The sequence below is a fragment of the Aphidius gifuensis genome, linkage group LG2 (assembly GCF_014905175.1).
Source record: "Aphidius gifuensis isolate YNYX2018 linkage group LG2, ASM1490517v1, whole genome shotgun sequence".
In the NCBI taxonomy this organism is placed as follows: domain Eukaryota; kingdom Metazoa; phylum Arthropoda; class Insecta; order Hymenoptera; family Braconidae; genus Aphidius; species Aphidius gifuensis.
Genome location: NC_057789.1, coordinates 4,208,299 through 4,234,138, shown reverse-complemented (window position 1 = coordinate 4,234,138; position 25,840 = coordinate 4,208,299). Strand labels below are relative to the sequence as shown.

Below are 25,840 nucleotides of genomic sequence, written 5' to 3'. Positions count from 1 at the left end.
TTAAAAAAAAAAAAAAAAATGAAACATAACACGACGATCAAGTGTAATTATTTTTGAAGATTATGATGAAATTAATAAAAAAAAAAAATTAAGAAATTGTTTTAAGCCTAGGTTGAATTTTTATTCAATTTTAGCAAGAATGTCAGATTCACGGAAAAGATGAAATTCCTTGTCTTCTTCAAGGTTAACTTTGGTACCACCATATTCTGGAAGAAGAACTGTGTCACCAACTTTGACACTCAAAGGAACATGTTCTCCTTGCTGTAACAAAATAAATAATAAATATTATTAAAGCTTTGTTTATCATCAATTGACAAATGAATGTTGTTGTCTTTGTTGTTGATGTTGTTGTATTAAAATAGATTAATAGCCAAGAGTATATTTTTTCAACTGACCTGATTACGTGCTCCAGGTCCAGTAGCAATAACAGTTGCTTTCAAAACTTTAGCTTGTGCATTTTCTGGAATGATAATACCACCCTTGGTCTTGGTGATTGCCTCAGCTCTCTGGACCAAAACTCTGTCGAGAAGTGGGAATACCTTCTTTGCAAATGATGCTGCTGCAGACTGTGAATCAAATCATTACAAATTAATTAATTAACAAAACAAAAAACAATAAATATTTTATTCAACAAAAAAAAAAAAAAAAAAAGTCAAAACAACCTAACCTACAATTTAAAAATAATAATAACTAATTTTATATAGTCTAAATAATTTTTAAAAAATCATCAATATTATCTATCAATTTAATAATCAAATTATATAATCATTAAAAAAAAAATCATTGGCTTTAATAATTTGTTCAAGGCTATACAAAAAAAATAAAAAAGTTTTATAAAATAAATAACTTTTTATAAATAAAATAAAACAATACAATTGTTTATAAATAATTTCTGGAGAATAATTATAAACTTACCATTTTAATTGTATTTTTTTAAATGTAAATTAATGATTTATTTGTAATGATAATCAAGTGATCGACCGGCAATCACGCGTACACGTTGCTACGATTATTTGAGAAGTAACCTCACTGTGTTAATTCTGGTTGGCTGTAGAGAATTATTCTCGAAACATCTTTTTTTTTTTCTTTTTTTTGTCTCTTTCTCTCCCCTTTTTAAATCCCCCCTCGTCGCGCTTGCCCCTTGACGAACCTTCGCCCCTTATCAATGACACCACGTGACCATTATATAATCATAAAAAAAAAAAAAACAATAAAATTGAATAAAATATATTTTTTTTCATCAATTTTCATGTTTTTTTTGAAAATAATTTATGAAAATTTAATTAATTTAATATAATTTTAGGTATTTCATTTGTTTTTTCATTGATAATATATTATTTCTTGGAGTAATTTATTTATAATTTTTTTTTTATTTGGAATACAATTGGAGGATGATGATTGGTTGTCAAGCCGGTATTGCATCAGCTTCCATGACACATTCTAGTACATTCTACAAGTTTCTTCAAATGATTATTAATTAAATAATAATTATTTTTCCATGAAAAAAATATAAATTAAAAGATGAAAAAATAATGAATGACAGCATTTAATAACCGGCATTTGTTTATTTGACAAATTATTAATAAAAAATAAAAAATAATAAATTTTTTAAAATAATTTGTTAAGGTTTGGTTGGATGTTTCTAGGTGGTGTTGGAGGAGAGGGGATCACCCATGTGATATTGGCCAGAGTTCAACCATCATTTCCGCTTGTTCCTTCTCTGATCTCAGTACAGAGTAAAAAACGTGTGTTATCACAATTATATATTAATATTACTCAAAAATATATTTAACAAATTTCTTTTATTTAATTTAATTACTACTTAATCATCACAAAGGTGAGTTATATTTTTAATTAAATTATTAAATTATTTCGCATTATTTAGGGCTTTTTTTTTTTCAATCCGGCTTTTAGCATTATTTTTTAACAATATTTGTTGATTTTTTATTGTTTATTTAAATTACTTTCTAAACTCCTAGATAAGCCCTAACATTAGTAGATATTTTTTTAAAGATTTTTTTAAATTTTTTAAGATTTTTTTTCTCTTATTTTTTTATGGGCATGATTAGACAGACAAACATGGTTATGTAAACTGCCGCGTGCCATTGTCTAAAAAAAAAAATTCAATTAAATTTATAATAAATTAATTTAGCTAGTTAAAATTGAAAAAATGATGCGATAAAAAAATGAAAATGTTGAAAATAAAAAAACCGGCAAATTGTGGCTTTCAATTATTTTTGTTTTTTTTTTTTTTAATTAATTAATAATAATAATGATAATAATAAATTGAACAATAATTTTGATAAAAAATGTATTATTTGAATTAAACAGATGTATAGACTACCAGTTGTATTGAGAAGTGTTGCATCACGTCAACTTCAACTTCAATGTCGTAACTACGCAAAGGATGTACGTTTTGGTGCTGATGTACGTGCCCTTATGCTCCAAGGTGTTGATGTTCTTGCTGATGCTGTTGCAGTTACAATGGGTCCAAAAGGACGTAATGTAATTCTCGAACAAAGCTGGGGTAGTCCAAAAATAACAAAAGACGGTGTTACTGTTGCTAAAGGCATTGAGCTTAAAGATAAATTTCAAAATATTGGTGCAAAACTTGTTCAAGATGTTGCTAATAATACAAATGAAGAAGCTGGTGATGGTACAACAACAGCAACTGTTCTTGCACGTGCTATTGCTAAAGAAGGTTTTGAAAAAATAAGTAAAGGTGCAAATCCAATTGAAATACGTCGTGGTGTTATGATGGCTGTTGATAAAATTAAAGAAGAACTTAAAAATTTAAGTAAACCAGTTACAACACCAGAAGAAATTGCACAAGTTGCAACAATATCAGCAAATGGTGATACTGCTATTGGTACATTAATATCTGATGCAATGAAAAAAGTTGGTAAAGAGGGTGTTATAACAGTTAAAGATGGTAAAACATTAAATGATGAACTTGAAGTTATTGAAGGTATGAAATTTGATCGTGGTTATATATCACCATACTTTATTAATTCAAGTAAAGGTGCTAAAGTTGAATTTCAAGATGCACTTGTATTATATAGTGAAAAAAAAATATCAACAATTCAAAGTATTGTACCAGCACTTGAATTAGCAAATTCAATGAGAAAACCACTTGTTATTATTGCTGAAGATATTGATGGTGAAGCATTAACAACACTTGTATTTAATAGATTAAAAATTGGTCTTCAAATTGCTGCTGTTAAAGCACCTGGTTTTGGTGATAATAGAAAAGCAACATTACAAGATATGGCTATTGCAACTGGTGGTATTGTATTTGGTGATGAAGCTAATCTTGTTAAAATTGAAGATGTTACTGCTGCTGATCTTGGACAAGTTGGTGAAATTATTATAACAAAAGAAGATACATTATTATTAAAGGGTAAAGGTTCCAAAAATGATATTGACAGACGTTCTGATCAATTGAGAGATCAAATAACTGAAACAACATCTGATTATGAAAAAGAAAAACTTCAAGAACGTCTTGCACGTTTATCAGCTGGTGTTGCTGTACTCAGAGTTGGTGGTAGTAGTGAAGTTGAAGTTAATGAAAAAAAAGATCGTGTACATGATGCACTTAATGCAACAAGAGCTGCTGTTGAAGAAGGAATTGTTCCAGGAGGTATAAATCTATTATCATCATCATTTTTTATAATTTATTTATTCATTGATAATTTAATTATAATTATTTGTTTTGTTTTATTTTTTCAGGTGGTACTGCTCTCTTGAGATGTGCACCAGCATTAAAATCATTGAAACCATCAAATTCTGATCAAGCAACTGGTATTCTTATTGTTGAAAATGCTCTTCGTATGCCATGTCAACAAATTGCCTCAAATGCTGGTGTTGATGCTAGTGTTGTTGTATCAAAAGTATGTGAAGGTACATTGGGATATGATGCACTTAATAATGAATACGTTGATATGATTGCAAAAGGAATAATTGATCCAACAAAGGTTGTTCGTACTGCACTCACTGATGCTGCTGGTGTTGCATCATTACTCACAACAGCTGAAGCTGTTGTTTGTGATCTTCCAAAAGAAGATGCACCAATGATGGGTGGTGGTGGTATGGGAGGTATGGGTGGCATGGGAGGTATGGGTGGTATGGGCGGTATGGGAATGTAAAAAACAACATCATCCAAAGACTGACAGCTTTTCAACAAAATATGAAAACAAACATCAGATTTCTTTTTTTTTATGTTCGTTCAAAGACAATTTAGCAAGTTTTTTTTTTTTTTTTTCTTTATCTTTTGGGTGTTTATCACGTTGACGTGGTTCATTTACCATGATAATGTTGATAAATTTAATCACAAATGCTCCGAAAATACAAACAGCTATATCAACGCAATAAATTAAAAATATTTTTAAATAGAAAATTCATAATTTTCTCAGCACAAATGTGAGCCAGGTGATTTGGATTTAATTTTCATTTTTTTTTTTTATTTGTTTGCTTGATTTAATTATAAGATAATGACATGGAAGTTTGATGGAAAGTTAGTTTGATAATTAAGTTGGATACATTTACCATGCATTTAATGAATTTTGTTAACCTGGTGTAGAATGTTGATGAATGCAAGTGTAAAAATGTTATTGTGTAATAGTTTTCTATCAATAAGATGGAACAAAGTTTAAAAAATAAATAATTATTATTAAGTACAATTAAACTGGAACTTTTATGTAACAAATTGAATCTTTTTTTTCTTCAAGTCTTTTTCAAGTGGAATTTTTTGCTGCTCAATACATTCTTCTGCAAATATTTTTAGTCTTTCAAGATTGGTTATTGATGTCGTTGCTGATTGGGAATTACTGAGGCTCTTGCTTAGCTCATAATATTGATACAATATAGCATACAGCAATTTTAAAAATTGTTGTGCATATGAGTCCCACAAACGTGGTCCAACAGATACCAACATTTGTCTGATTGCTGTTGCAGCAACTTCTCTCAACTCAAATTGTGGTGCTAATAAATTAAGTTAAAAACAAAAACAAATTAATTATTAACAATTCCTAATCTAGCTAATTAGTATTATTAATATTTTCTTACCAGTATTTAAAATATTTGCCAACCATCTCCAAGCAATATCTAGTCCATAAGGATTTGGTTGTTTCGTGCTCATTATCATTGCTCCATAAAATTGCATAATATTTGATACTGTTTTAATATCTTGTTGATCATTAGTAATTAAAAGTTCTGGTACGAGAATTGGATATTTTGTATACAACATTGCTAACATTAAATCTTTAAAATCTTTTAATGCATTACCAAAATCTACAGCAGCATCAGCAATATATGGAATTTTATCTGGATGTTGTGATTTTAATAAAAATATTAATTTCTCTGCAAGTATATATTGACAATATGATGATGCTTGTGGATCTGTATTGTTGATAAATGCTACAATTTCTTGAGGCGTATTATCTTTTGAGCCAAATGTGTTTAATTTTTCTTGTATTTCACGTTTACATTTTGATTGAAGATATTTACGCTCAGAGCTTTTAAAATATTCTTTACTATTTTCACGATATTGTGATAAATATATATTTGATTCATTTGTTGTTTGAATTTGTTCAAAGTATTGTTGTTGCTCTTGTTGCTGTTGTTGTTGCTCTTGTTGTTGTTGTTGTTGTTGTTGTTGTTGTTGTTGTTGTTGTTGTTGTTGTTGTTGTTGTTGTTGTTGTTGTTGTTGTTGTTGTTGTTGTTGAAGTGCTTCTTCTTGTACCAATTGCAAATCATTTTGTCTCTTTGCAATTTCATCATCATATTGTTTATTAATTTCTTCAATATAATTTTTACAAAGTTCTACAATCATGACACTCTGTCTAACAATCTCTTGAGCAACAGAAATATCATTGTCAGTTATTTGTCCACTTCTTGCATATGCATTAATTTTTTCAAACTTTTGTTTTAATTCTAAAATTTTATCAAGGTATGGCGCAACAATTTGTTGATTAGAAATGTTATTTTTAATCATTTCTGCCAAGTCAATATTAACTTGATGATAATTTTCATCAAGTTTTATTCCAAATTGTTCCATTTGATTAGCACGTTCTTGACAACGTTGTTCTTCTTCAGCTTCTTTTTCAAGATTTAATAGTACAGATTTTCTTTTTTCACGTGAACGTTGAAGTTGTTGTTTCATTCTTTGATTACTTTCAATTTCATCTTGCTGTGATAATATTCTTTCTTGTTCTAATTTTTTTTCTTCTTCAGCTGTTCTTTGTTTTCTTTTTTCAGCTTGAAGTTCTTTTAATAATGCCATTTCTTCTTGCATTTCTTTGGTGAATCTTGACATTTCTTCTTTCTTTTTTTCCATTACTTTGTATACTTCTTCTTTTCTTTGTTTTTCATTTTCTAATAGTATTTTTTTTATTGAAAATGTTATATTTGTTGATCTATTATTTGTTGATGATTTATCAACTTTGTCAAGAGAATCATCATTTGATGTATTTTTATTATTTTCTTCATTATTATCAGGATTCCAATTTTCTTTGGAATCATCAAGTATTGAATTTGGACCAATGGTCACTTCGTCAACATATTTTGAAATGCAAATTGCCTTGCGAAGAGTTGATAATCGCAAAGCATCAAAATTAATTGCAAGATCATTCATCTTGGCTTGTCAACTATAAAAAAAAAATTATTAATTAAAAATCAATTGTAAGCTCAAGTCAAATATATTTTCTAACAAATTTTATCTATCCATAAATAATTTACTTTTATTTTTAATCTTGTTTAATTTTTTTTTGTACTTTTTTACTTGCAATTTTTTAATTTAATTAATTTATTCTAACATTATGTAATTTTAGCTGTCAACATACCTAAACAAATTTGCAATAAATAAATAAAATTAAAACACAATCTCAAATGAGTCAAAGACAGCAACATTAAATGTCACAAATTAACTATTCCATAAATTATTATGGATAATAAATTTAAATTAATGACTTGATAATTTTTCTAAATAATAAATAATTAATTTTATGATATTCTAATCATGAATAGCTAATTTTATCACTTAGCCATGACATATTTTTTTTATAACCTAAAATTATGATAAAATATCCTAAACAAATAAATATTTAAAACAATCGTAATTGTTTGTTATATTTTAATGTCAAAAAGATGGAGTTTAATAATTGTCAAACATTCAATAAATATTATATCAACAATAAAAACAAGCGAAACAACAGTAAATTATAAAAGCAACAACAATCAAATTGGAGTTAAAAAATTTGTACCTGATAATATTTATTGTTTATTATTTTGTTAATAATATCACTCTATTATTTCATTTGTTATTTTGTTTACGAGCTCTCTGCCTCTCTCATAAATTTATGACAAAAAAAAACAATGAAAAACAAAAAAAGGAGTGAAAAAGAAACTGTCATGGCGGTTGAGCAGGTCAGTGCTGCCAACCACAACCCACTAAAATTTGAAAAAATCAATTAAATTATTTTGAAAAAATTTATAACAAAATAAAAGGCTTTTTCTTTTCACGTTTATTTTTTTTTTTTTATAATTAAATTACAAATGAATCAGGTTTTTGTGTAAAATAAAAAAAAAAAAAAAAAACAATAATAGTTTAATTAATTTAAAGCTAACATTTATGAGTCACCAATTTTTTCAACTTCTTCTTCATTTTCAGTATCAAGTAAAATAATTTTTTTACCAAAATGTTTTTCAATATCTTGGCATACAGTCATCATTTCATCAGAGTCAATTAAATTAATAGCAATGCCAGCCATGCCAAATCTTCCAGTTCTTCCAATTCTATGAAGATATGTTTCATAGTCAGCTTTTCTATTCATGTCAGTTGGTAAATCAAAATTAACTACCATTGTTACTGCTGATACGTCAATTCCTCTTGCCAAGACATTTGTCGTAATTAAAACTCTCTCATCACCTATTCTAAAACGATCAAGTACTTTGATTCTTTCATCAACATTTAATTCACCAGAAATCATAGCAACACCATGTCCATCTTGTTTCATTTTGCCAGACAGCCAAGATGCTGTTTTTTTTGTTCGACAAAAAATAATTGCTTGACCAACAGTAATAAGACTATAAATAGTCCTAATTGCAGCATATTTTTCTTCTTCAGAATTACATTTGACATAGTACTGTTTAATATTATCAAGACATTCTTCTTCTCTCATTAATCTCATGATCAATGGATTTGTCACAATCATTTCAGCAAATTCCATAACTTTTTCATCATATGTTGCTGAAAAGAACATCATTTGACATTTTGATGATAGCATTTTATGAATTCTTATACATTGATCTTGATGTCCTTGTGTGTCAATCATAACATCAGCTTCATCAAGTACAAATACTGTTATTTTAGATAAATCAAAAAATCTATATTTCAATGACCAATCTAATGTTTTTCCTGGTGTACCAATTATAATATGATCATCTAATTTTGTTCCTCTTGGTAAATCTTCACCTCTAACAGCATATTTCATTTTAATATCTGGACAATAACGTGCCATTTGTGCAGCAACTTCACCAGTTTGAATTGCCAATTCATATGTTGGCGATAAACATACAACTTGTGGATATGGTTTTGTTGTATCAACACGACTCAACATTGCCAATACAAATGCTGCTGTTTTACCAGTACCAGATTGAGATTGTGCAATTAAATTTTGTGGTCTAAAAAATTATAATTATGTTTAGATTTTATTTTAACAATTATTAATTATTATTGATGATTACTTACGGATCAGCTAGTAAAGTTGGTAAAGCTGTTTCTTGGATTTTTGATGGAGCACTGAAACCCATTTTATAAACACCTTTTAACAAATCAGGCTTCAAATTTAATGCTTCAAATGTTTTGACACTGTATAATGGTGAATTTGGATCTTTACGTTGAATTTTTAAATCTTTTGTACTCTCAATAAGACCTTTACGTAAAATTTTTTGTAACAATGATTGTTCAGCAGCAGATGGTGCTTGATCTTCATCTGTTGATGAATTGTCAATCTTGGAAGATGCATTTTGGTCAATTGATAATCCTTCTACCTTTATAAAATTAAAATATTCAATTAATTTTAATGATCAACAATCAATTATTATGATAAAATTATAATAAATTATTTTAATAAAATATATTTTGACAACTTGTTGAATTATTAAAATTTAAAAACACTAAATTTTCTATCATTAAGTTTAAATTATTTTTTACAATAATTGTGTGAGGAAATATTAAGCAATATTTTTATTAATTAATAATATTATTAATTGTTTAAAATAAATAAATAATAAAATTAAATTATAAAATAGGTTAGAAAGCGGTGTTGTTATTCAAAGATAAACAATACTTACATTGCTTGATAATTTTTCGTGCTCATCAGCAAGAGCAGCCCAATTAACTTTTTCTGATGTCATATTTTTTGTTTAAAAACAATTATTAATTATTACAGTATAAAATATTGTTTATTTTTTATTGTTGATATTTAAATGATAGACAGTGTGTCAGTGAAGTGTCACTGCGTGCAACGAATTTTCTCTCTCTAGAATTAATTCCGAAACATGGCTGCTGTAATTCTAAGCAGGTGGTGGGAATATGTAGATTTAAAATTAATTTAATTATTTTAAATAATATTTATTAATTTTTTCTAAAATAATTTATTTATAAATAAATAAAAAAAATTTTAATTTATGTAATTTATAAGTTTTATTATACCTCAAAGATTACAATAAGCATATGATGATTTTTTTATTTTAGTTTTGTTCAGTATTTTAGTCGTTTTATCTTTGACTAATAATATTTTATTATTAACATTATTTTTCACTGATGATAATTTACGTTTAATTTTATTTTTCATTAAAAATATTGTATTTGTAATTCCACCTATTAATGAATACTTGATAAGATAATATTTAACAATTTCCAAAAGTTCATTAATCTCTGACTCTGAGAAACGATCTGATAAATTTTCTACAAGCTGTTGATTAAAAAATAAATAAATAAATAAATAAACAAAATTTCAACTCTGTCTTTAAATAAATAAATTTAACTTACACATTGCATTTCAGATAATGATTCTGGTGCTATATTAATAATCAGTAGTTTTTCAAGTTTTGTCAATTTAGAATTTTTAACTTTTATAGCAAAATTCTTCAAAGTTTTTGAACTTATTTGATGTTCACATGGTCTTCCTATAAGACTTTTATATTTTTCATATTCTTTTAATGTTAATCTAACATCATCATCAGCATCTATTGTTTCAATATCTTCCGAGGGCTCAATAATTTTAAAATTTGCTATGCGACTTTGTTTATCCATAATTCTGTAATTTTATTTATTATTATTATTTTTTAAAACTCCAACAAATAAATATATTAAATTTTAATTTTTTACTTACAACTTCATTGTTAAAAAATTTTTAGTCTTGTTTTAAATATAAAAATTGAAAAATAAAGGTTACAATAATTAATTTGTGCACGTGTCGTTGATAACTACTGCAGTCTGCTGCAGTCTACTTGCACTTGCTTACACTTGTACCAACTTGTACACTGTTGTACACTGATGCAAGGGTGCAGCTGCATGCAGTTTAGGGGGAGGGGTGACGTGATTTTGATTTGTGTGCATAATCATGATGTACCAGGTGAACCACCTCTTAAAATACAAATTTAAAATTAAATTAAAGTTCATAGCAATTATTTTTGGAGATTAGAAGCTAAGCTTTTTCTGGATATTTTTGTATTTTTCTCCTCAGCTACATATAACAACAATAACAACAACAATTTATAACTAGAAAATAATATCAACAAATGACACAATAAATTGTAATTAATCCTGGTTTTTTATTTATTAATTATTAACAGACATTTGTTTATATATTGATGTAGTTAAAAATTAAATTGGAGTTACTTGGCAGCAGTTGCTTTTGGCTTTGGGCCTTCTCTGAAAGCATTTCTGTAAAGAAAAAAGTCAACAAATATTTTATTAGTACATTGTACACTTTTTTACATGAGGGATTGTTTATTTATTTTTTATTTTCACAATTGTGATTAAAACTTACTTGAACTTCCTGCGGACAAGCTTGAGGTGACGCATACGGCCAGTTCCAGTGGTCTTCCTCCTCTTGGCCTTGACAGACCAGTTGTCTGTTGAATAAACAAAAAATTTAGCAACAAGTTCTAGTTGATCTTGAAGACATAGACAATATTTTTTTTCTTTGAATAAACAATTAATTAATCAACTTACAAGAACGCATCTTCTTAGCTGGATATCCACATTGTGCACATTCTGATTTTTGAATGTGATAAGATGATCTACCACATCGTCTGCACAATGTATGTGTCTTATTGTGGCGTTTACCAAAGCTGGATGTACCCTTAGTCTAAAAACAACAATTAAAAAACCTCATCAATTAAAACTGACATTATATTGTATCAATATTTTCATATTTATATCTTTGGAATATTGAAAAATCATTTGTTTATCAATGAAATATCAACTGCAAAATAACACAAATCAATCATTGCTAAATTAATAATAATCATGATAAACAACCAATGCAAATTTGGTACACAAGTGTGTCACCCTAACCTAGATGAGCACATTCACTTTTATCTTTGACCATAAATTAATTGACATTTTTCATTGTAAATATGATATTTTTAATTTTTTTTGTATTAATTTAAACATTTTTGATGCTAATTTGTTATAATTTACATGTGGATTACATTAATTATTATAAATTAATAATCTTACCATGTTGATGACGGGTGTTTGGAATAAAAAGAGATAAAATTATTTCGAAAGATTCCTACATTGGTCACAAAGTGACATCTTTTAAATTTCAATGAAACTAATACTACGCCATTTTAAAATAATTTCAAGTACAAAAATTTAAAAAGTTATTTTAAAGTTTATAATAATTTTATTAAAAATCTTTAAATTAAAAAAAATAAATTATATATAATCAAATTTATAAAAAAAAAAAAGAAATTATTTTATTATATTTCCATTAATCTATCTAAATCAGTTAAAACTTCACGAGAATGATTTTCTTCAGATCCAACAACATGCTGAGCTCCAACAAGACAATTTTTTAATTCAGTTCCTTCCTCAATAACACATCCATTACACAAAATACTATTTTGTATATTGCATCTAGAAAAAACAAGGAAAAAAATAATAAATAAATCATCAAATAATAATAATTAATTGTATTTAATAATAACAATTAACAAACCTTTGTTTAATTGTAACATTTCCCATGATAACACTGTCAGAGATACGAGTTTTTGATTCGATTATTGAGCTGGGACCAATATGACTATGTTTCAATGATGTTTTTTCTCCAACCGTAGTTCCTTCGTCAATTTTACAATCAGCAATTTGTGTACTTTTAACAACAGCCAATGGAGAAATTGGATTATTTGTAATATTACAAAATGACAATTCAGGAAGCTAAAAAAAACAACAAATAAATTTCAATTTTAAATGTTGAGTTAAATTATAAATTAAATTAGAAAAAGAAATAAAATTACCATGCTATTTGCATAACTATACATTTGTACAGTATTTGCACGAAGACCAAATTGATCCTTGATGATATGTGCATAACATCTTATTGGATCTCGATGATAAGTATCAGCAAGATCATAGCCATGATCATTGAAAGCTGACATTTTTCTAATTTCAGCATCATACAATTTTTCAACAGCAAATCTAAATATATCCTCTTTCATATTCATCTTGACAATTGACTCATGTTTATCATCATTTATTATTTTTTGTGGTTTACTAAGTTGTTTACTAACAATGTATGGTAACAATTCACCTTTTAATGTACCAAATTTTTTATTATGTAAGAGAAAATCAAGTACCCATTTATTCATAACATAAAAATGTGCATCCATGAGTTTTGAATGAATTGTAAAACTAGTATGTTTTCTTAATAATTTTTGTGATATATCAATATTTTCTTCAAAATCAGATGCTGATGCAAGAAATACAAGTCTATTTGTATTATTATCAATACCAATTAAATCTGTTTCTGGTTTTTGTTTACTTTTTGGTCCAGGTGTTATAAATGTACTTGGTACTTTTGGTGATGATAACATTAATGCTGTTAAACTTGAATTATGTATTCTATATGAATTGAGTATATCTGTTATATTAATATCAGCAATTAAATCACATGATACAACAACAAAATCATGATTAATTTTATCACCAATAAAACGTAGTGCATCAGCAGTACCAAGATCTTCACCATCTGGTATACCAATATATTCAATTTTAATTGATAAATTTAATTTATCAATAGCAGCTGTTATTTCACGTTTCATTGATTCAATAACAATTATTATTGCATCATTAAAACCAGCACGTTCAAGTGAGCGTAATGGATAATATATCATTGGATTATTATGAATTGGAAGAAGACACTTTGGTTTACCTGCTGTTAATTCAGTCATTCTTGATCCTTTTCCACCAGCAAGTACAACTGCTTGAAATTCAATGTATTTAACCATTTTTAATGATTATTTATTATTTCTAAAAAAAAAACAATAAAACAATTATAATTATTAGAATAATCAACTTGATATTTATAATTATTTTAATTATTAAAAAATAAATACAATTTAGCTGGGAGAACAATGTTGTTTGTTTGTTTGTTTTTTGTTTTTTTTTTTCTATTTATATTGATAATAAATTAGAAAATTAGAAATGATTAGAAAATTTATTTTACAACAACAATGATGAAGAAAATTAAATGTCTTATGTCATTAACATAACCTCAAATAAATAATAAATAATAATAAGTGAAAATAAAAACATGGTCACTTAAAAATTGTACAATTTTCATCAGAGATGGCATTTTTTTCTCCCGCAATAATCATTTAAATTATTTATAATTCAATAAATAATAATTAAAGAAAATTAACTGCACAATGTCAAATGTTAAATGAATTTTTTTTTTGTAAATAAAATATTATTTTAATCCTGGAAATGATTAAAGGGTAAATTATCAGTTAAAATCATTTTTAAAATTGTTCATAAATAATCCAGCTTTTTATGCAAATTATTAGAAATTAAATTTACAAATAAACAAATCAAGAGCTTCTTAAAATTTTACTACTATTATTATCGTTATTTAGAAAAAATAAAAATAAAAAAATCAATGAAATATAAGTAGCCTTGTTTCGATATGAAAATCAGTAATTACATTGATCGTAATTGCTATCTACAACATGCAATTTAAATATAAAAAAAAATCAAAATCAATTTACAATCTTTATCAATGATCCAATTTTCCATGTAAATAAAAATAAAAAAAAATTCTTGGTACTAAAAATAAATAAAATAATTGTTTTCATTTTTGTATGATTACTTAATATTTTACAAAAAAAATTCTTAGTTTTTTTTTTTTTTTTTCAACACTTATGATTATATACAGATCTAGATAACTTGGTTTTTTATTTTTTTCATTTTTTTTTGATTGATTCTTTTTTCCGTGATCCAATTATTAATTTTTTTCCATCATCTGGATAAAAAAAAAAATAAATTAATCGACGTGTTGTTGTAATTGACGGAAAATCCAATATGCGTTTTGAGTAATATAAATTCTTATAAACAATATTTAGAATTTGAAAAAAAAATACATTTCATAATTGTACAAATAAACAAACATTAATTTATCAATACTGTATCAATTTATAAAATAGTTTTCCTCATACCAAGAATAGCATTGATGAGTATAAAACTCGGTATTTTTCTGACACTGATTCATTATAGACAAGCTTGTTCCAACTGTGCGTTAATTATTTTTTAATATAAAATTAAAAATGATTAATAAATATACAATTTGTTTAGCTGTTTTTGCAACACTTGTTGTAATAATTGCAAGTGACAACAGATTTTGTCACATGAATTCATGTTCAAAATACGGTAAAGTTCACACCTTGTGCAAACACCCTGTAAGTATTTTATTTATCTCTAATTAATTGTCATATTGAATTAATTTATAAATAATTTTATTTTTCATAAAGACATCTAAGCCATCTCGTGCTTGTGGTACATTGCACAAATCGAAATTGACTGCAAAAGAAAAACAAGATATCCTGAATGCTCATAATAAATTTAGAAAATTTGTGGCAAGTGGAAAAGAAAAAAGAGGACAAGGTGGACCACAACCAGCTGGAATTATTCCTCCTCTTGTGAGTACTATAAATATATTTAATAATTATTTACCCAATCAAGTATTGATAATTTAATTTCAAATTTAATTCTGGTAAAAATAGAAATGGGATGATAATCTTGCATTCACTGCTCAAAGATGGGCAATACAATGTGATTGGAAGCATGACTCATGTCGTAATGATGGTAAATAAATTAGCTGTATTTAATTATTAAATAGAAAAAAATATTGTTAATTAAATAACGTGGGTAAATTAAATTTTAGATCGTTATCAAGTCGGTCAAAATCTTGCAAAGAAGAGTGGTACCAATGGATATTTTAACAACATGTATAATCGTGTTTTACAATGGTATGATGAGGTCGAATTATATAATCCTAGAAATGTTAAAAAAGTCAAGTAAGTTTATCAATAAATAATATAAAATAATATATTTATTTATTTAATAATTTTCCTTTATTTATTCAATTAATTTCAACAGTTACAGAAATTAATTACAGGAGTTTACGTAAATTCTAATTTGTGGATATATTTTTTTTTAGATTTACTAAAGAAACTGGTCATTATACACAACTTGTATGGGGAAAAACAACACATGTTGGATGTGGAATTGCAAATTATTATGTTGGAAAAAAATATGTAACTTATTTAGTATGCAACTATGGGCCATCTGGAAATTTTCCTGGTGAAGCGGTTTATAAAACTCGCTAGTCAATAACGTTGAATTTATTTATTATTTAGTAGTTAGTACTATGATCTTGGTAAAATTACAAATTTAGAAAATAAAAAAAGAATTAGTTTGTTTTAATATTTTTAATTGTAATTTTAAATTATTAGTTGTAAAAAAATTAATCCATCATAAAGCGATTGAATTATGAATTTATACTAAAATTAATTCTAAAAAAAGGTAAAATAAATGTTTAGAAAAAAAAATGTAATTTAATTTAATTTTTTTTTAATCATATAAATTTATTCATTCGAAAAATATTTAGTTTTTTTTTTTTTGTTTTATTATAATTTTATTATTAAAACAATGAAGTTAGTAATATTTGAATATTTTTCAAGTCAACATCATCAGCATAGTTTCAATTTAATTTTTATTATAAAAATATACTGAAATTAAATGAAAAAAATGTGATGAGTTTAATTGATTTGTCTGCATTTAAAAACGAATGTTATTATTTTTTTAATTTGCATAAAAAATATTTGAATGTCAATGTCAATCAAGTCAAAAAATTTCAACGTTATGTTGATTTGAATTATTAAAATTTCCTCATAAATTGATAAGTATAAAAATTTTAAATTATTTATAATTTTTTGTTGATAATAACTAGATGAATTTAGTTAATTTTTTTATTGTTAAAAAAGCTGGCTTAATTTGCTTTTATTTTACAATTTTATAGACATAATATTTTAAGTGATTAATTTGAAAAAAAAAAATATGTCGTCAACTCTGATGGAACGTGTTTCATCACGTACAAGATATATCATGCAAGAGATATCATCACGTACAAGATATTTAATTCAAGAGATATCAAATTACATAGAAAATTCATGTTGTGATATAAATGGATCAATGATTATTGTATTATTAACTATCACTGTAATATTTATTGTATTTTTTGGATTTCTATTAACAACCACCACAATTTCTACAACTGATGAAAATCATTGCTTGAAATATTATCCATGCAAAAGTAAAAAGCCTCATACAATGTGTAAATTTCCTGTAAGTGTTATTTATAATTATTTTAAATTTTAAATTAAATTTTTTATATTTTTTAGCTGGAAAAAGCTGGAACAGCTTGTAATCGTTTGGACAACTATGGAATAAGTGAAGATGAAAAAAATGAAATTTTAACTTCTCACAATGATTACAGAAAAATTATTGCAGATGAATTGAGACAAAAAAGTATTGAAAAATCTGTTGAAATTAATATTCCATCAATTGTAAGATGAAAAATATTTTTTATTAAAAAAAAAATAGAAAAAAAATAGATTTTATTATTATTTTTTATTGTCAACAGAAATGGGACAATAATCTTGCTCAAATTGCCCAAAGATGGGCCATGCAATGTGAATTTAAACATGATGAATGTCGAAACACTGGTAATTATTTAAATCTTATATTTTTTTTTGTTAAATTTAAATATCAATTCAATTGGCAAATGATTTATTAACAACTGATTTAATCAGAAATTTTTAGATCTGATCAAAATCTTGCAATTAAAACTGATTTAAATGGTTATGAAAAATCATTTGGTCCTCCAATCAAGGGTTGGAATGATGAATTTGCAAATAAAACTCTTGAAGATACTTTAAAAGCAAAGTAATTATTTTTTAAAATTATCTTTTAATAATAATAATTAAATTGTTTGTTGGTTTTTTTTTTTTGAATTAGTTTTGTTTTGGATACTGCTCATTTTACTCAAAAAGGCTGGTCTCAAAGAACACACGTTGGATGTGGTGTTGCACGTTTTTTTGATAACAAATATTATCGAACTTATTTGGTTTGCAATTATGGTCGTGCTAGAAATAATACAAATCATTCAGTATCAAATACTTTTGAAGCTGCTACATATGTTCCTTTTGCAATTTTATATATTATTATTAATTATTATTAAATATATAATTTATCCTTGAAATTTAATTTATTGTTTATCATTTTTTTTATATTTTTAATTACCATCATTTATCTGATTTCTTTTTTTTATTTTTCTTTTGTCATGAAGTGAGCGATTTTTTAAGTTTCTCAATAAATTAATACAATAAAATTTCCATCAATTTATTTTAACATTGTCATTTTATTTTGGTGTTGATAAAAACTTTCCTGGATGTGATTACGATTTATATTTTTTTATCAACACAAAGATAAAATGATAGACTTAAAATAAGTCAGTATATTTTTTCTGATAGTTGTTTATGTTTTTTAAAAAGTAAAATATCATTATCAACTAAAAATATATTTTACAAATATTTTTTATTTATATTTTCAAATGTTATCAGCTTGGAAATTTTACTGATAAACATAGGTGACCAGTATCGAGGTCACTCAAACTTAATGACACGTCGTTTTTTATTTTATTTTATTTTTTTTTCAACTTTGAAAAACATCAGTCAATGTCAAGTCTAGCTTGAAGTGATTATAAAAATGTTGAAATACATTGACAATATGCCTTGTTTTAAAAATAAAATTTCATTAAATAATATGAGTAATAAAACAATTATTTATATTACCATTGGTATTGCAAGTGTCATCATCATAATTGGAATTTTATTTGCATTTTTTTTGAGTAGTGAAGATTACTGCTTGAAGTACAAACCCTGTGATAATGGTGAGCTTCATACAATGTGTAAATTTCCAGTAAGTTAATCTATCACCTGAAATTTTAAATTTATTTATTAAAATAATTGTTGACTTGTTTGTTAGACAATGGAAGCTGGACCAGCTTGTTATCGATTGGATAGCTATGATTTGACTAAAAAAGAAAAACAAGATATCCTGGATGCTCATAATAAATTTAGGGCAATTGTTGCAAGTGGAAAAGAATCAAGAGGACAAGGTGGACCACAACCAGCTGGAATTATTCCTCCTCTTGTAAGTATCATTAATTAAATTTAAATTTTATCATCAATTTAAAATTGATTTTTATTATCAACAGAAATGGGACAATGAACTTGCACTTGTTGCTCAAAGATGGGCCATGCAATGTGACTTTAACCATGATAAATGCAGACACATTGGTAATTAAAATTAATTTATAATAATTAAATCAATCAATTAACAAATAAATAAAGATTAATATATAAAATTTTTGATTTAAGAACGTTATCATGTTGGTCAAAATCTTGCCATAAGAGGAGTCAGTAGTGGGTATGAAAAAGATGTAGCCAATGGAGTAAAAGATTGGTACGATGAAGTAGAATTTTACAATCCTCAACATGTCCAAAAATTAAAGTAAATATATATTTTTAATAATAATTAATTTAACAATAATCTTGTTGATAAAAAAAAACAATATTTATTTATTCAATTCCAATGTATTTTTTTTTTAGTTTTGCTAAAGAAACAGGTCACTATACTCAGCTTGTTTGGGGTAAAACAACACATGTTGGATGTGGAATTGCAAAATATTATGATAAAAAATATTATCAAGTATATTTAGTATGTAATTATGGACCTGCTGGAAATATTCGAGGCATGCCAGTCTACGAAACTTGATAATTATTTCAAAAATTTAATTATAAATTAATAAATTTTTATCTGAATTTTATATTTTTCATTAAATTATAAATAAATAATAAAAAAAATATAATTATTATAGCTTAATTTTATGTTAAACTAAATAAATTAGAAAAAAAATTTATTTGCCAAAATTTATTGGCTGATATATAGGCGCAAATTCACGTGGGTAGACTTGGCTGTATATATAAATATAGCAGCTTCATGTGATGGAGCAAATAGCGGCCTGTTGCGCCTCAGCCTCTCTGTATAGTATATATAGAACAGAGTTGGTTGGTTTGGTATATTTGGTAAAATTTAGTTGGGCTATGGCCTACCTGGTTATACCTGTGGTAATTGAGTTGGCCCACCCATCCCACTTGCTCAATTTGAGGTACCTCAAAATTTGGATTTGCCGAAATTTGGGGAATTTGTACGAGGAGTTTAGTCAAACGAAGAGGTATTCTAAACTTGCTAACCCGCTGTGTGTGTGTGCTGCTTTTTGCTGAAATCCTATTATTAGCAAAGAGGGGTGACAAGCGGTCCTCTGCCTCCACCACTCTGTATCATAGGTCAGGGTTGCGTGGGAGGATTAGAAAATCTAGGTCATTTTGACTTGTTTTGCTTTGGTATTTTGAAGAGCTCTTCTAACAGGATTCTTTGAGTTGTATATTATTCAATATACATTTATATTTTGAGCTTTTCAAATTGAGCTTTAATTAAATTATATTTATTGTTTGTGTTTTTCTCTTGACAATAAATTTAAATTATATTTTTTTATTATTAATTTATAAACATGAAAATAGTATAAATAATTTAAATTTTACATTAATTTAATTATTTTTTTTATAAAGAAAAAAATAAAAAAGCAATTCTTTGGCCCTTATTTCATAATTTGACGATAGAAAAAATCACCATGTGTTGAATATTTATTAACAAAATGAGGCTCAATTTTGTCATTGTTTGAAGCAATAATAATATTATCAGGTACAGATCCTCGACTTAATGCAGAATAAAATTGTGCAGGTAGCCAAAAATCATCACTATGTATAACAGGTGAAATAAATTCCAATCCTTGGGCACTGTGAATGGTCATCGTGTAATTAAGCTGAACTGGAAATTGATAACGTCTTGCCATGACTTTAATTCCACTCTTTGTTGTTATTTTATTTTTAAATAAACAACGAAATAATTGACAATCAATTTTTTTTCCAACATCAATCATTAAAAAGCTTTGATGTATTCTTGTTACTGTACCAGTTGTTCCACTTAGTATATCATTTTGATCACGAGTTATAATAACAGGTGCACCCACTTTAATTGTAATTTTTTCATCAATTACATTATCAAGAATTTTTTTAATTTCTTTAATTGTTGATGAAACATGTGGTGTTACTTGATCAATAGCTTCTAAAATATGTTTATCACTCTTTATACAATCAAGTTGTTTTAAATTATATGTTTTAACATTGTTCTTGTGACCAAATAAATGTTGGCTATTTTCATGATTACCTTTCAATTGATTATCCAAATCTTGATGTGTTTTATGAAGCTTATTAATTGCCAGGATATCTTCATCATTTGCTTGACCACAACGTACACGTTTTAATATATGAAACCACCATGAAAAACCATGATAACGAAGTGAATTATTAATTTCATGAATAACAAATTCACACTTTTTCCAAACATTTGATTTAAAACAAGGAGGGCCTTTAACTGGTGCCAATAAATAAGGGTCACCTGCCATTATTAAATTAATACCACCAAATGCTTTAGAGTTTTCATGTTTTTCTTGAAGTAATTCATCAATCCACTCAAATAATTCAACATTCATCATGCTAAAATCATCAATTATCAGTACATTTGTATTAATTATATCATCAATTGACACAACCTGTTGATCTTTGCCAATACCACTTGACATTTCAATTGTTTTTGCATTGTTGATATTTAATTTTAGTCTCAATCGTTCAACATCTTGACCGGTTAATTTTTTAATTACAATTGATGTATTTGATTGTTCATTTAATGTGTTGTAAATACGATTAATTATTTTTGTTTTTCCACAACCAGCTGGACCAACAAGACATATATTTGACGTCAATTCAATTGCTGATGATGCGATTGATGATAAATGTTTACGAACGTTATTAGAAAGTTTTGGTTTCTTTCTTGAAACTTGTGATGACTCAGAAAGACCATGATGATTTTGTGGTGGCATTGTTCTAAATTAATAATAATATTATAAAGTGTTATAAAGATTACAAAAAACATAAAAGTATATTTTCTTTTCTCAATAAAAAGCAGCTTACCACGTATTTTTTTTTTGTGAAATTTTATTTTGTTAATAAGCTTAATGCAATGAATAATATAATTTTAATATAAATAATAATTAATGTATGTTATAATTTATAAATTATATATTAATAATACAACAATTGAACAATATATATTAAAAAATAAAATAACAATAATATAATTTAATAATTATGCTAAATTACTAAAGGAGGCACTCATTGTTTCCTGTGTCATGGCTGCCAATATGTCATAATTTAAAAAAAAATAATGAAATTTGGAAAAAAAATAATTAAAAATTAATTTAAAAATTTAAAATTATTCAATTATTTTGTCAAGCTGTTTATTATTATTTAATTACATGTTCAATAGAGTTATCTCAAATTACAGGACACAGCTTATCTTCTGGAGTAATTATAATTAAAAAAAATATAATATATAGAAATTAAAATCCCATGAAATTTTTAATTATTTAAATATACTTTTAGAAAAACACGAGCTTTAAATTATTTTAAATATATAATAGAAAAATTTACATTATATTATTTGATATTAATTTTAAAATATAGAAAAAAAATAAATAAATAATTTCAAACTTTGCAGAGTAATTATTGTAAAAAGTTTATTAAAAAAAAAAATAAAAAGTCTATAAAGTTTGTTGTAATCTAAAGTCCCACGCATAATGCTTTAAATATTTTTTATATTTTTTTTTTCTTATTAAAAACTTTCCAGATGTTCGGGACGTTTTTTTTTTTCCAGACATTTTTTATTTATTTTTATAAGGTCAAGTGAGATACATATTAACAAACCTAAATTTTAGCTAGAAAAATAATAGAAAAAAAAAAAACGAAAAATGTCTTGGGTCAGAGGAAAAATAATTATTTAAAAAACAGGTTTTATCGATTTAATAATTTTTTAAAATATCATTGATATTCATCAGCAAGTTTTATTTATTTTTTGATTATTCAACATGCATCACATATAGATTATCATCATCATGTCATCAGGTCATCGTATTTTTTCTACCAACTTACAGAGATTATCGTTTCTAACCGAAATCAAATGAATGATAATTTTTCAAGCTTATGTTTCTTATCTTTTTATATTTTTTTTTATTTTTCCCATTACAAAAACCAAATCGAATTGGTTTTTTTTTTTTTTTTTAAACTAGAGCTTACTAAGCTTACAATTAACGCTTAAAATTTTTTAAACTATTTCTTTTTTTTTTTTTTGTCAAAGAAACGGATGTGCCAAAGTGCTCTGAGAAGCACGTTCGATGATCTATATAAAAGATTTTTTTTTTTAGGTCCCAACATTTGTTTGACATATTTTTTTTTGTTTTCCATAAATTTTCATTAAAAATTCAAGGCTATTTCAAACCCGTGACCCGGGAAAACCTTTTTTTCTTTTCGTTTCGAAATGGCCAATAATTATAAAAATTATTTCTCAAATGTTTTTACTTGTTTCTCTTATCACTGTGTTAAATTTAAAAACCAATATGATTAAAAATCTTGTCCAGTATTTTTATTAATTAATAAATTAATAGTAAAAAAATTTAAAAGTTATTTTCTTTAATTATTTAAGATGAATAAATTAATGCTGTTATTTGCAATTACTGTTAAAATAATAAAACGTGTAGACTGATGGAATTTGTGTTCCTTCAAGTAACACGTATACCTAATATTAAAAATAATAATAAATAATAATAAATAAAGCATATATATATATTTGTGAATATACATACAACAATATTGTCGCCTCAATCTACTTACCATATTCATCATGAACAGGAAATGCAAATTTCTCGGCTTGCTCAAACCCAACTGCCCCTTGACCCTTTCACATACTCCCTCTTTTTTTTCATTTTTGTTTTCCTCTTTTTCCTTCTTTTAAACCCTCTCACTTTTTATTATTATTTTTTTTTCCACAATTTCTCTCTGATTTATAAAAATATATCAAAGGTATCAATAAAATTAACAAGTAAATTTTTATTTTTATTTTTATAACAAAAAAAAATTAAAATTATTTAAATATTTTATTATAAATAAAAAAACAAAATGTAAATTGATTTTTAAATTATACTTACCATCATGTATTTAAAATAATAATTTTATCAATTTACATTGCAGAGATTCGAAATTTAAAAATCGAAATCGAAAAAAAATAATGAAATCGAAATAATATTTAATTTCGAATATTTGTAAAATATTTCTACAAAAAAAAAATGGCTTGGTATAATATTTTGAAAATAATTGAGTTAAAGTACAAGATAACAAGGGTTGAAAAAAAAAAATAAAAAATAAACACAAACGACCTACTTGATGTAACAACACCACGTGTATCATACTTGAAAAATTTTTTTTATATTAAATTAAAATGTACCCCCTCAATCTCTTTGTCGATAAAATCCCCTCTCAGTATAAAATTAATGCTGCGATTTACTTCTCACTCCTCAAAAAAAAAAAAAAAAAAAAAAACACAGACACCCCTCTTTGAAAATAAAAATATAAAATAAGGGGGGGAGACCCCGGGGATATTCCTTGTCGGTGGCATCAACCATCCCAACACACACCAAACACTCAGTAAGCCCTAATCGCTGATTTTAGTTTCATTTCGTTCGTTCAACATGAGTGTACTCTTTTTTTTTATATCAAACTACTATCTAAAAGTGTTTTCGCGCCTTTTTTTTCATCAAAAAAAATTTATTTCATCAGTAGAAAACAAAATGAACCACTTGTTATTTATCAGTGAATATTCGTTAATAAATTTATTTCAAATTTAATATAAAATTACTCCAAAAATCAAGTGAACAAATTGCTTTTTTTAAAAGATAAATAAAATATTTTTTGGAGTTTATTTTTTTTTGTGGTCCAGTAATTATTATAATATTTTAGTGTTATCGAAACAGGATATAGGCGTATAACTCTTATATTTGTCAAAATATTTAAACTTTTTTTTTTAGATAAATTGTTGGTTTTTTTTTGTATTAAAAAGTGCGTTGTAATATAATTTTAGTTTTAATTTACTTGGTGTGTTTGGTAAGAGACACAACGACTAAATTTATTTCCTCCCCTTGCCCTTGAGTTTAGAGACCCCCTTGGACCCCCTGACTAAAAAAAAAAAAATTTTAAAACGACTTTAGAATATGTGTAACATTATATAGCTAAATACTAAGTAGTTTTTTTTTATGTATAACACAAACATGTAGAGAAGATTATCTGAGAAGATGTGTTACCGCACGTCCCACATCCGTTTTTTATATTTCACTATATGTTTATATCAATAAATTATTTATCCACACTGTCATGATATAATGCATGATTAAAATGCTAAACGAAAAATATATTATACCAAGATTAAACAAAATTTATATTTAATTTATTTATTCAAATATAGCTAGCTGTTAAAATTAAAAAAAAAATATAATTTACTTATTTAAAATTAGCTTAATAAATTGATAAAATATTGATTGTATTTTTTTGTTTGGAGTGTGTTGAGCAGATGCAGAAAAATTTTCATTAGCAATAGCCCAGATGTTTGTAATATAATTTTTTTGGTTCCCAAGAAGATTGTCAGGTATAAAGGGAAAGCCAAAGTAAAAAAAAAAAAAAGAGCACAAGTGAGACAGATGACACATGATGAAAAAGAGCAGATGAAAAACATAAGGGTGCAACATGCATGAGGGTAGATGCATACATTGCACTAGTTACAAGAAAAAATAATATGCAATTCATCTTGCAAAGACTAACGAAGGTGATATATATTTTTTTTTAGCTCATTATTATTATTTTTTGTTTTTAAGTATGTCAAGAATGATGACAAAGATCCTCTTACTTTTGAAAAAATAATTATTTTACTTTTTTTTTATTTTTAAATTAAACATCATCTATAATACTGATTTTTTTTTTTTTTTTATGTTAAAGTTGATTTATCCAAATATGGTTGTAATATATTTCTCAAATGAATGTCACTGTTTCACAATTTAGACTTGCTTTATACATTTAAAATTTTTTTTCCTTTAAAAGTTATTTTAACAAGCTTTTTTTTCTCACAATTTAAATTTTAAATTAAAATAATAAAACAATTAATATAAATATTTTCATATTATGATAATGAATTTTTATACTAGTTTTC

At 25.5% G+C, this 25,840-nt stretch overlaps 10 protein-coding genes across 11 annotated transcripts; 3 read left to right on the top strand and 7 right to left on the bottom strand.

Moving 5' to 3' along the window:
• Positions 1-36: 36 nt before the first annotated feature.
• On the bottom strand, positions 37-1,072 carry LOC122848466 (10 kDa heat shock protein, mitochondrial). Its single transcript, XM_044146548.1, has 3 exons — positions 916-1,072; positions 396-566; positions 37-261 (listed from the first exon to the last, which is right to left on the bottom strand). The coding sequence occupies exons 1-3, from the start codon at positions 916-918 to the stop codon at positions 121-123; spliced, it is 315 nt and encodes a 104-aa protein (XP_044002483.1). The 5' UTR covers positions 919-1,072; the 3' UTR covers positions 37-120.
• A 612-nt stretch (positions 1,073-1,684) lies between these two features.
• LOC122848387 (heat shock protein 60A) lies at positions 1,685-4,365 on the top strand. The gene is made up of 3 exons (XM_044146439.1): positions 1,685-1,837; positions 2,332-3,640; positions 3,730-4,365. The coding sequence occupies exons 2-3, from the start codon at positions 2,332-2,334 to the stop codon at positions 4,143-4,145; spliced, it is 1,725 nt and encodes a 574-aa protein (XP_044002374.1). The 5' UTR covers positions 1,685-1,837; the 3' UTR covers positions 4,146-4,365.
• Positions 4,366-4,449: 84 nt separating this feature from the next.
• Positions 4,450-7,338, bottom strand: LOC122848382 (putative uncharacterized protein DDB_G0271606). Of its 2 annotated transcripts, none has more exons than XM_044146433.1 (3): positions 7,260-7,338; positions 5,065-6,644; positions 4,450-4,980 (listed from the first exon to the last, which is right to left on the bottom strand). In XM_044146433.1, exons 2-3 carry the CDS (start codon positions 6,629-6,631, stop codon positions 4,694-4,696), a joined length of 1,854 nt encoding a protein of 617 aa, XP_044002368.1. In that variant the 5' UTR covers positions 6,632-6,644; positions 7,260-7,338; the 3' UTR covers positions 4,450-4,693. The 2 variants fall into 2 exon arrangements, with proteins under 2 accessions (XP_044002368.1, XP_044002369.1); XM_044146434.1 differs by having other exon boundaries at positions 6,840-7,267.
• Positions 7,339-7,501: 163 nt separating this feature from the next.
• Positions 7,502-9,528, bottom strand: LOC122848405 (DEAD-box helicase Dbp80). Its single transcript, XM_044146471.1, has 3 exons — positions 9,352-9,528; positions 8,747-9,048; positions 7,502-8,679 (listed from the first exon to the last, which is right to left on the bottom strand). The coding sequence occupies exons 1-3, from the start codon at positions 9,412-9,414 to the stop codon at positions 7,626-7,628; spliced, it is 1,419 nt and encodes a 472-aa protein (XP_044002406.1). The 5' UTR covers positions 9,415-9,528; the 3' UTR covers positions 7,502-7,625.
• Positions 9,529-9,713: 185 nt separating this feature from the next.
• On the bottom strand, positions 9,714-10,522 carry LOC122849395. The gene is made up of 3 exons (XM_044148092.1): positions 10,395-10,522; positions 10,052-10,319; positions 9,714-9,974 (listed from the first exon to the last, which is right to left on the bottom strand). Exons 1-3 carry the CDS (start codon positions 10,400-10,402, stop codon positions 9,714-9,716), a joined length of 537 nt encoding a protein of 178 aa, XP_044004027.1. The 5' UTR covers positions 10,403-10,522.
• A 294-nt stretch (positions 10,523-10,816) lies between these two features.
• Positions 10,817-11,823, bottom strand: LOC122848468 (probable 60S ribosomal protein L37-A). The gene is made up of 4 exons (XM_044146550.1): positions 11,750-11,823; positions 11,240-11,375; positions 11,055-11,139; positions 10,817-10,948 (listed from the first exon to the last, which is right to left on the bottom strand). The coding sequence occupies exons 1-4, from the start codon at positions 11,750-11,752 to the stop codon at positions 10,900-10,902; spliced, it is 273 nt and encodes a 90-aa protein (XP_044002485.1). The 5' UTR covers positions 11,753-11,823; the 3' UTR covers positions 10,817-10,899.
• Positions 11,824-11,904: 81 nt separating this feature from the next.
• On the bottom strand, positions 11,905-13,679 carry LOC122848409 (translation initiation factor eIF-2B subunit gamma). Its single transcript, XM_044146475.1, has 4 exons — positions 13,630-13,679; positions 12,532-13,543; positions 12,234-12,451; positions 11,905-12,151 (listed from the first exon to the last, which is right to left on the bottom strand). The coding sequence occupies exons 2-4, from the start codon at positions 13,519-13,521 to the stop codon at positions 11,995-11,997; spliced, it is 1,365 nt and encodes a 454-aa protein (XP_044002410.1). The 5' UTR covers positions 13,522-13,543; positions 13,630-13,679; the 3' UTR covers positions 11,905-11,994.
• A 1,156-nt stretch (positions 13,680-14,835) lies between these two features.
• LOC122849394 (venom allergen 5-like) lies at positions 14,836-16,119 on the top strand. Its single transcript, XM_044148090.1, has 5 exons — positions 14,836-14,967; positions 15,040-15,207; positions 15,292-15,373; positions 15,453-15,585; positions 15,729-16,119. The coding sequence occupies exons 1-5, from the start codon at positions 14,836-14,838 to the stop codon at positions 15,895-15,897; spliced, it is 684 nt and encodes a 227-aa protein (XP_044004025.1). The 3' UTR covers positions 15,898-16,119.
• A 483-nt stretch (positions 16,120-16,602) lies between these two features.
• Positions 16,603-19,408, top strand: LOC122849393. The gene is made up of 10 exons (XM_044148089.1): positions 16,603-16,915; positions 16,972-17,136; positions 17,214-17,295; positions 17,383-17,515; positions 17,588-17,777; positions 18,320-18,550; positions 18,617-18,784; positions 18,849-18,930; positions 19,012-19,144; positions 19,243-19,408. The coding sequence occupies exons 1-10, from the start codon at positions 16,628-16,630 to the stop codon at positions 19,406-19,408; spliced, it is 1,638 nt and encodes a 545-aa protein (XP_044004024.1). The 5' UTR covers positions 16,603-16,627.
• An 883-nt stretch (positions 19,409-20,291) lies between these two features.
• On the bottom strand, positions 20,292-21,632 carry LOC122849392 (ATP-dependent DNA helicase pfh1-like). The gene is made up of 2 exons (XM_044148088.1): positions 20,805-21,632; positions 20,292-20,561 (listed from the first exon to the last, which is right to left on the bottom strand). Exons 1-2 carry the CDS (start codon positions 21,630-21,632, stop codon positions 20,292-20,294), a joined length of 1,098 nt encoding a protein of 365 aa, XP_044004023.1.
• Positions 21,633-25,840: the final 4,208 nt, after the last annotated feature.

Bases quoted from the DNA above. Each gene is read 5' to 3' on its own strand.
- LOC122848466 (XM_044146548.1), bottom strand. The intron at 262-395 runs GTCAGTTGAAAA...ATTTTGTTACAG, and splicing joins GACCTGGAGCACGTAATCAG to CAAGGAGAACATGTTCCTTT.
- LOC122848387 (XM_044146439.1), top strand. From the start codon at position 2,332: ATGTATAGACTACCAGTTGTATTGAGAAGTGTTGCATCACGTCAACTT. The intron at 3,641-3,729 runs GTATAAATCTAT...TTATTTTTTCAG, and splicing joins AGAAGGAATTGTTCCAGGAG to GTGGTACTGCTCTCTTGAGA.
- LOC122848382 (XM_044146433.1), bottom strand. From the start codon at position 6,631: ATGAATGATCTTGCAATTAATTTTGATGCTTTGCGATTATCAACTCTT. The intron at 4,981-5,064 runs GTAAGAAAATAT...TTAATTTATTAG, and splicing joins GGCAAATATTTTAAATACTG to CACCACAATTTGAGTTGAGA.
- LOC122848405 (XM_044146471.1), bottom strand. From the start codon at position 9,414: ATGACATCAGAAAAAGTTAATTGGGCTGCTCTTGCTGATGAGCACGAA. The intron at 9,049-9,351 runs GTAAGTATTGTT...AATTTTATAAAG, and splicing joins ACGAAAAATTATCAAGCAAT to GTAGAAGGATTATCAATTGA. The intron at 8,680-8,746 runs GTAAGTAATCAT...ATAATTTTTTAG, and splicing joins CCAACTTTACTAGCTGATCC to ACCACAAAATTTAATTGCAC.
- LOC122849395 (XM_044148092.1), bottom strand. The intron at 9,975-10,051 runs GTAAGTTAAATT...TTTAATCAACAG, and splicing joins CATTATCTGAAATGCAATGT to CTTGTAGAAAATTTATCAGA.
- LOC122848468 (XM_044146550.1), bottom strand. The intron at 11,140-11,239 runs GTAAGTTGATTA...TTTATTCAACAG, and splicing joins AGCTAAGAAGATGCGTTCTT to ACAACTGGTCTGTCAAGGCC. The intron at 10,949-11,054 runs GTAAGTTTTAAT...TTTTCTTTACAG, and splicing joins CTTGTCCGCAGGAAGTTCAA to AAATGCTTTCAGAGAAGGCC.
- LOC122848409 (XM_044146475.1), bottom strand. From the start codon at position 13,521: ATGGTTAAATACATTGAATTTCAAGCAGTTGTACTTGCTGGTGGAAAA. The intron at 12,452-12,531 runs GTAATTTTATTT...TGTTTTTTTTAG, and splicing joins ATAGTTATGCAAATAGCATG to CTTCCTGAATTGTCATTTTG. The intron at 12,152-12,233 runs GTTTGTTAATTG...TGTTTTTTCTAG, and splicing joins AATGTTACAATTAAACAAAG to ATGCAATATACAAAATAGTA.
- LOC122849394 (XM_044148090.1), top strand. From the start codon at position 14,836: ATGATTAATAAATATACAATTTGTTTAGCTGTTTTTGCAACACTTGTT. The intron at 14,968-15,039 runs GTAAGTATTTTA...TTTTTCATAAAG, and splicing joins ACACCTTGTGCAAACACCCT to ACATCTAAGCCATCTCGTGC. The intron at 15,208-15,291 runs GTGAGTACTATA...TGGTAAAAATAG, and splicing joins CTGGAATTATTCCTCCTCTT to AAATGGGATGATAATCTTGC.
- LOC122849393 (XM_044148089.1), top strand. From the start codon at position 16,628: ATGTCGTCAACTCTGATGGAACGTGTTTCATCACGTACAAGATATATC. The intron at 17,137-17,213 runs GTAAGATGAAAA...TATTGTCAACAG, and splicing joins AAATTAATATTCCATCAATT to AAATGGGACAATAATCTTGC. The intron at 17,778-18,319 runs GCAATTTTATAT...TGTCAAGTCTAG, and splicing joins CTGCTACATATGTTCCTTTT to CTTGAAGTGATTATAAAAAT.
- LOC122849392 (XM_044148088.1), bottom strand. From the start codon at position 21,632: ATGCCACCACAAAATCATCATGGTCTTTCTGAGTCATCACAAGTTTCA. The intron at 20,562-20,804 runs GTAACACCACAT...ATAACAACAAAG, and splicing joins TTTTAGAAGCTATTGATCAA to AGTGGAATTAAAGTCATGGC.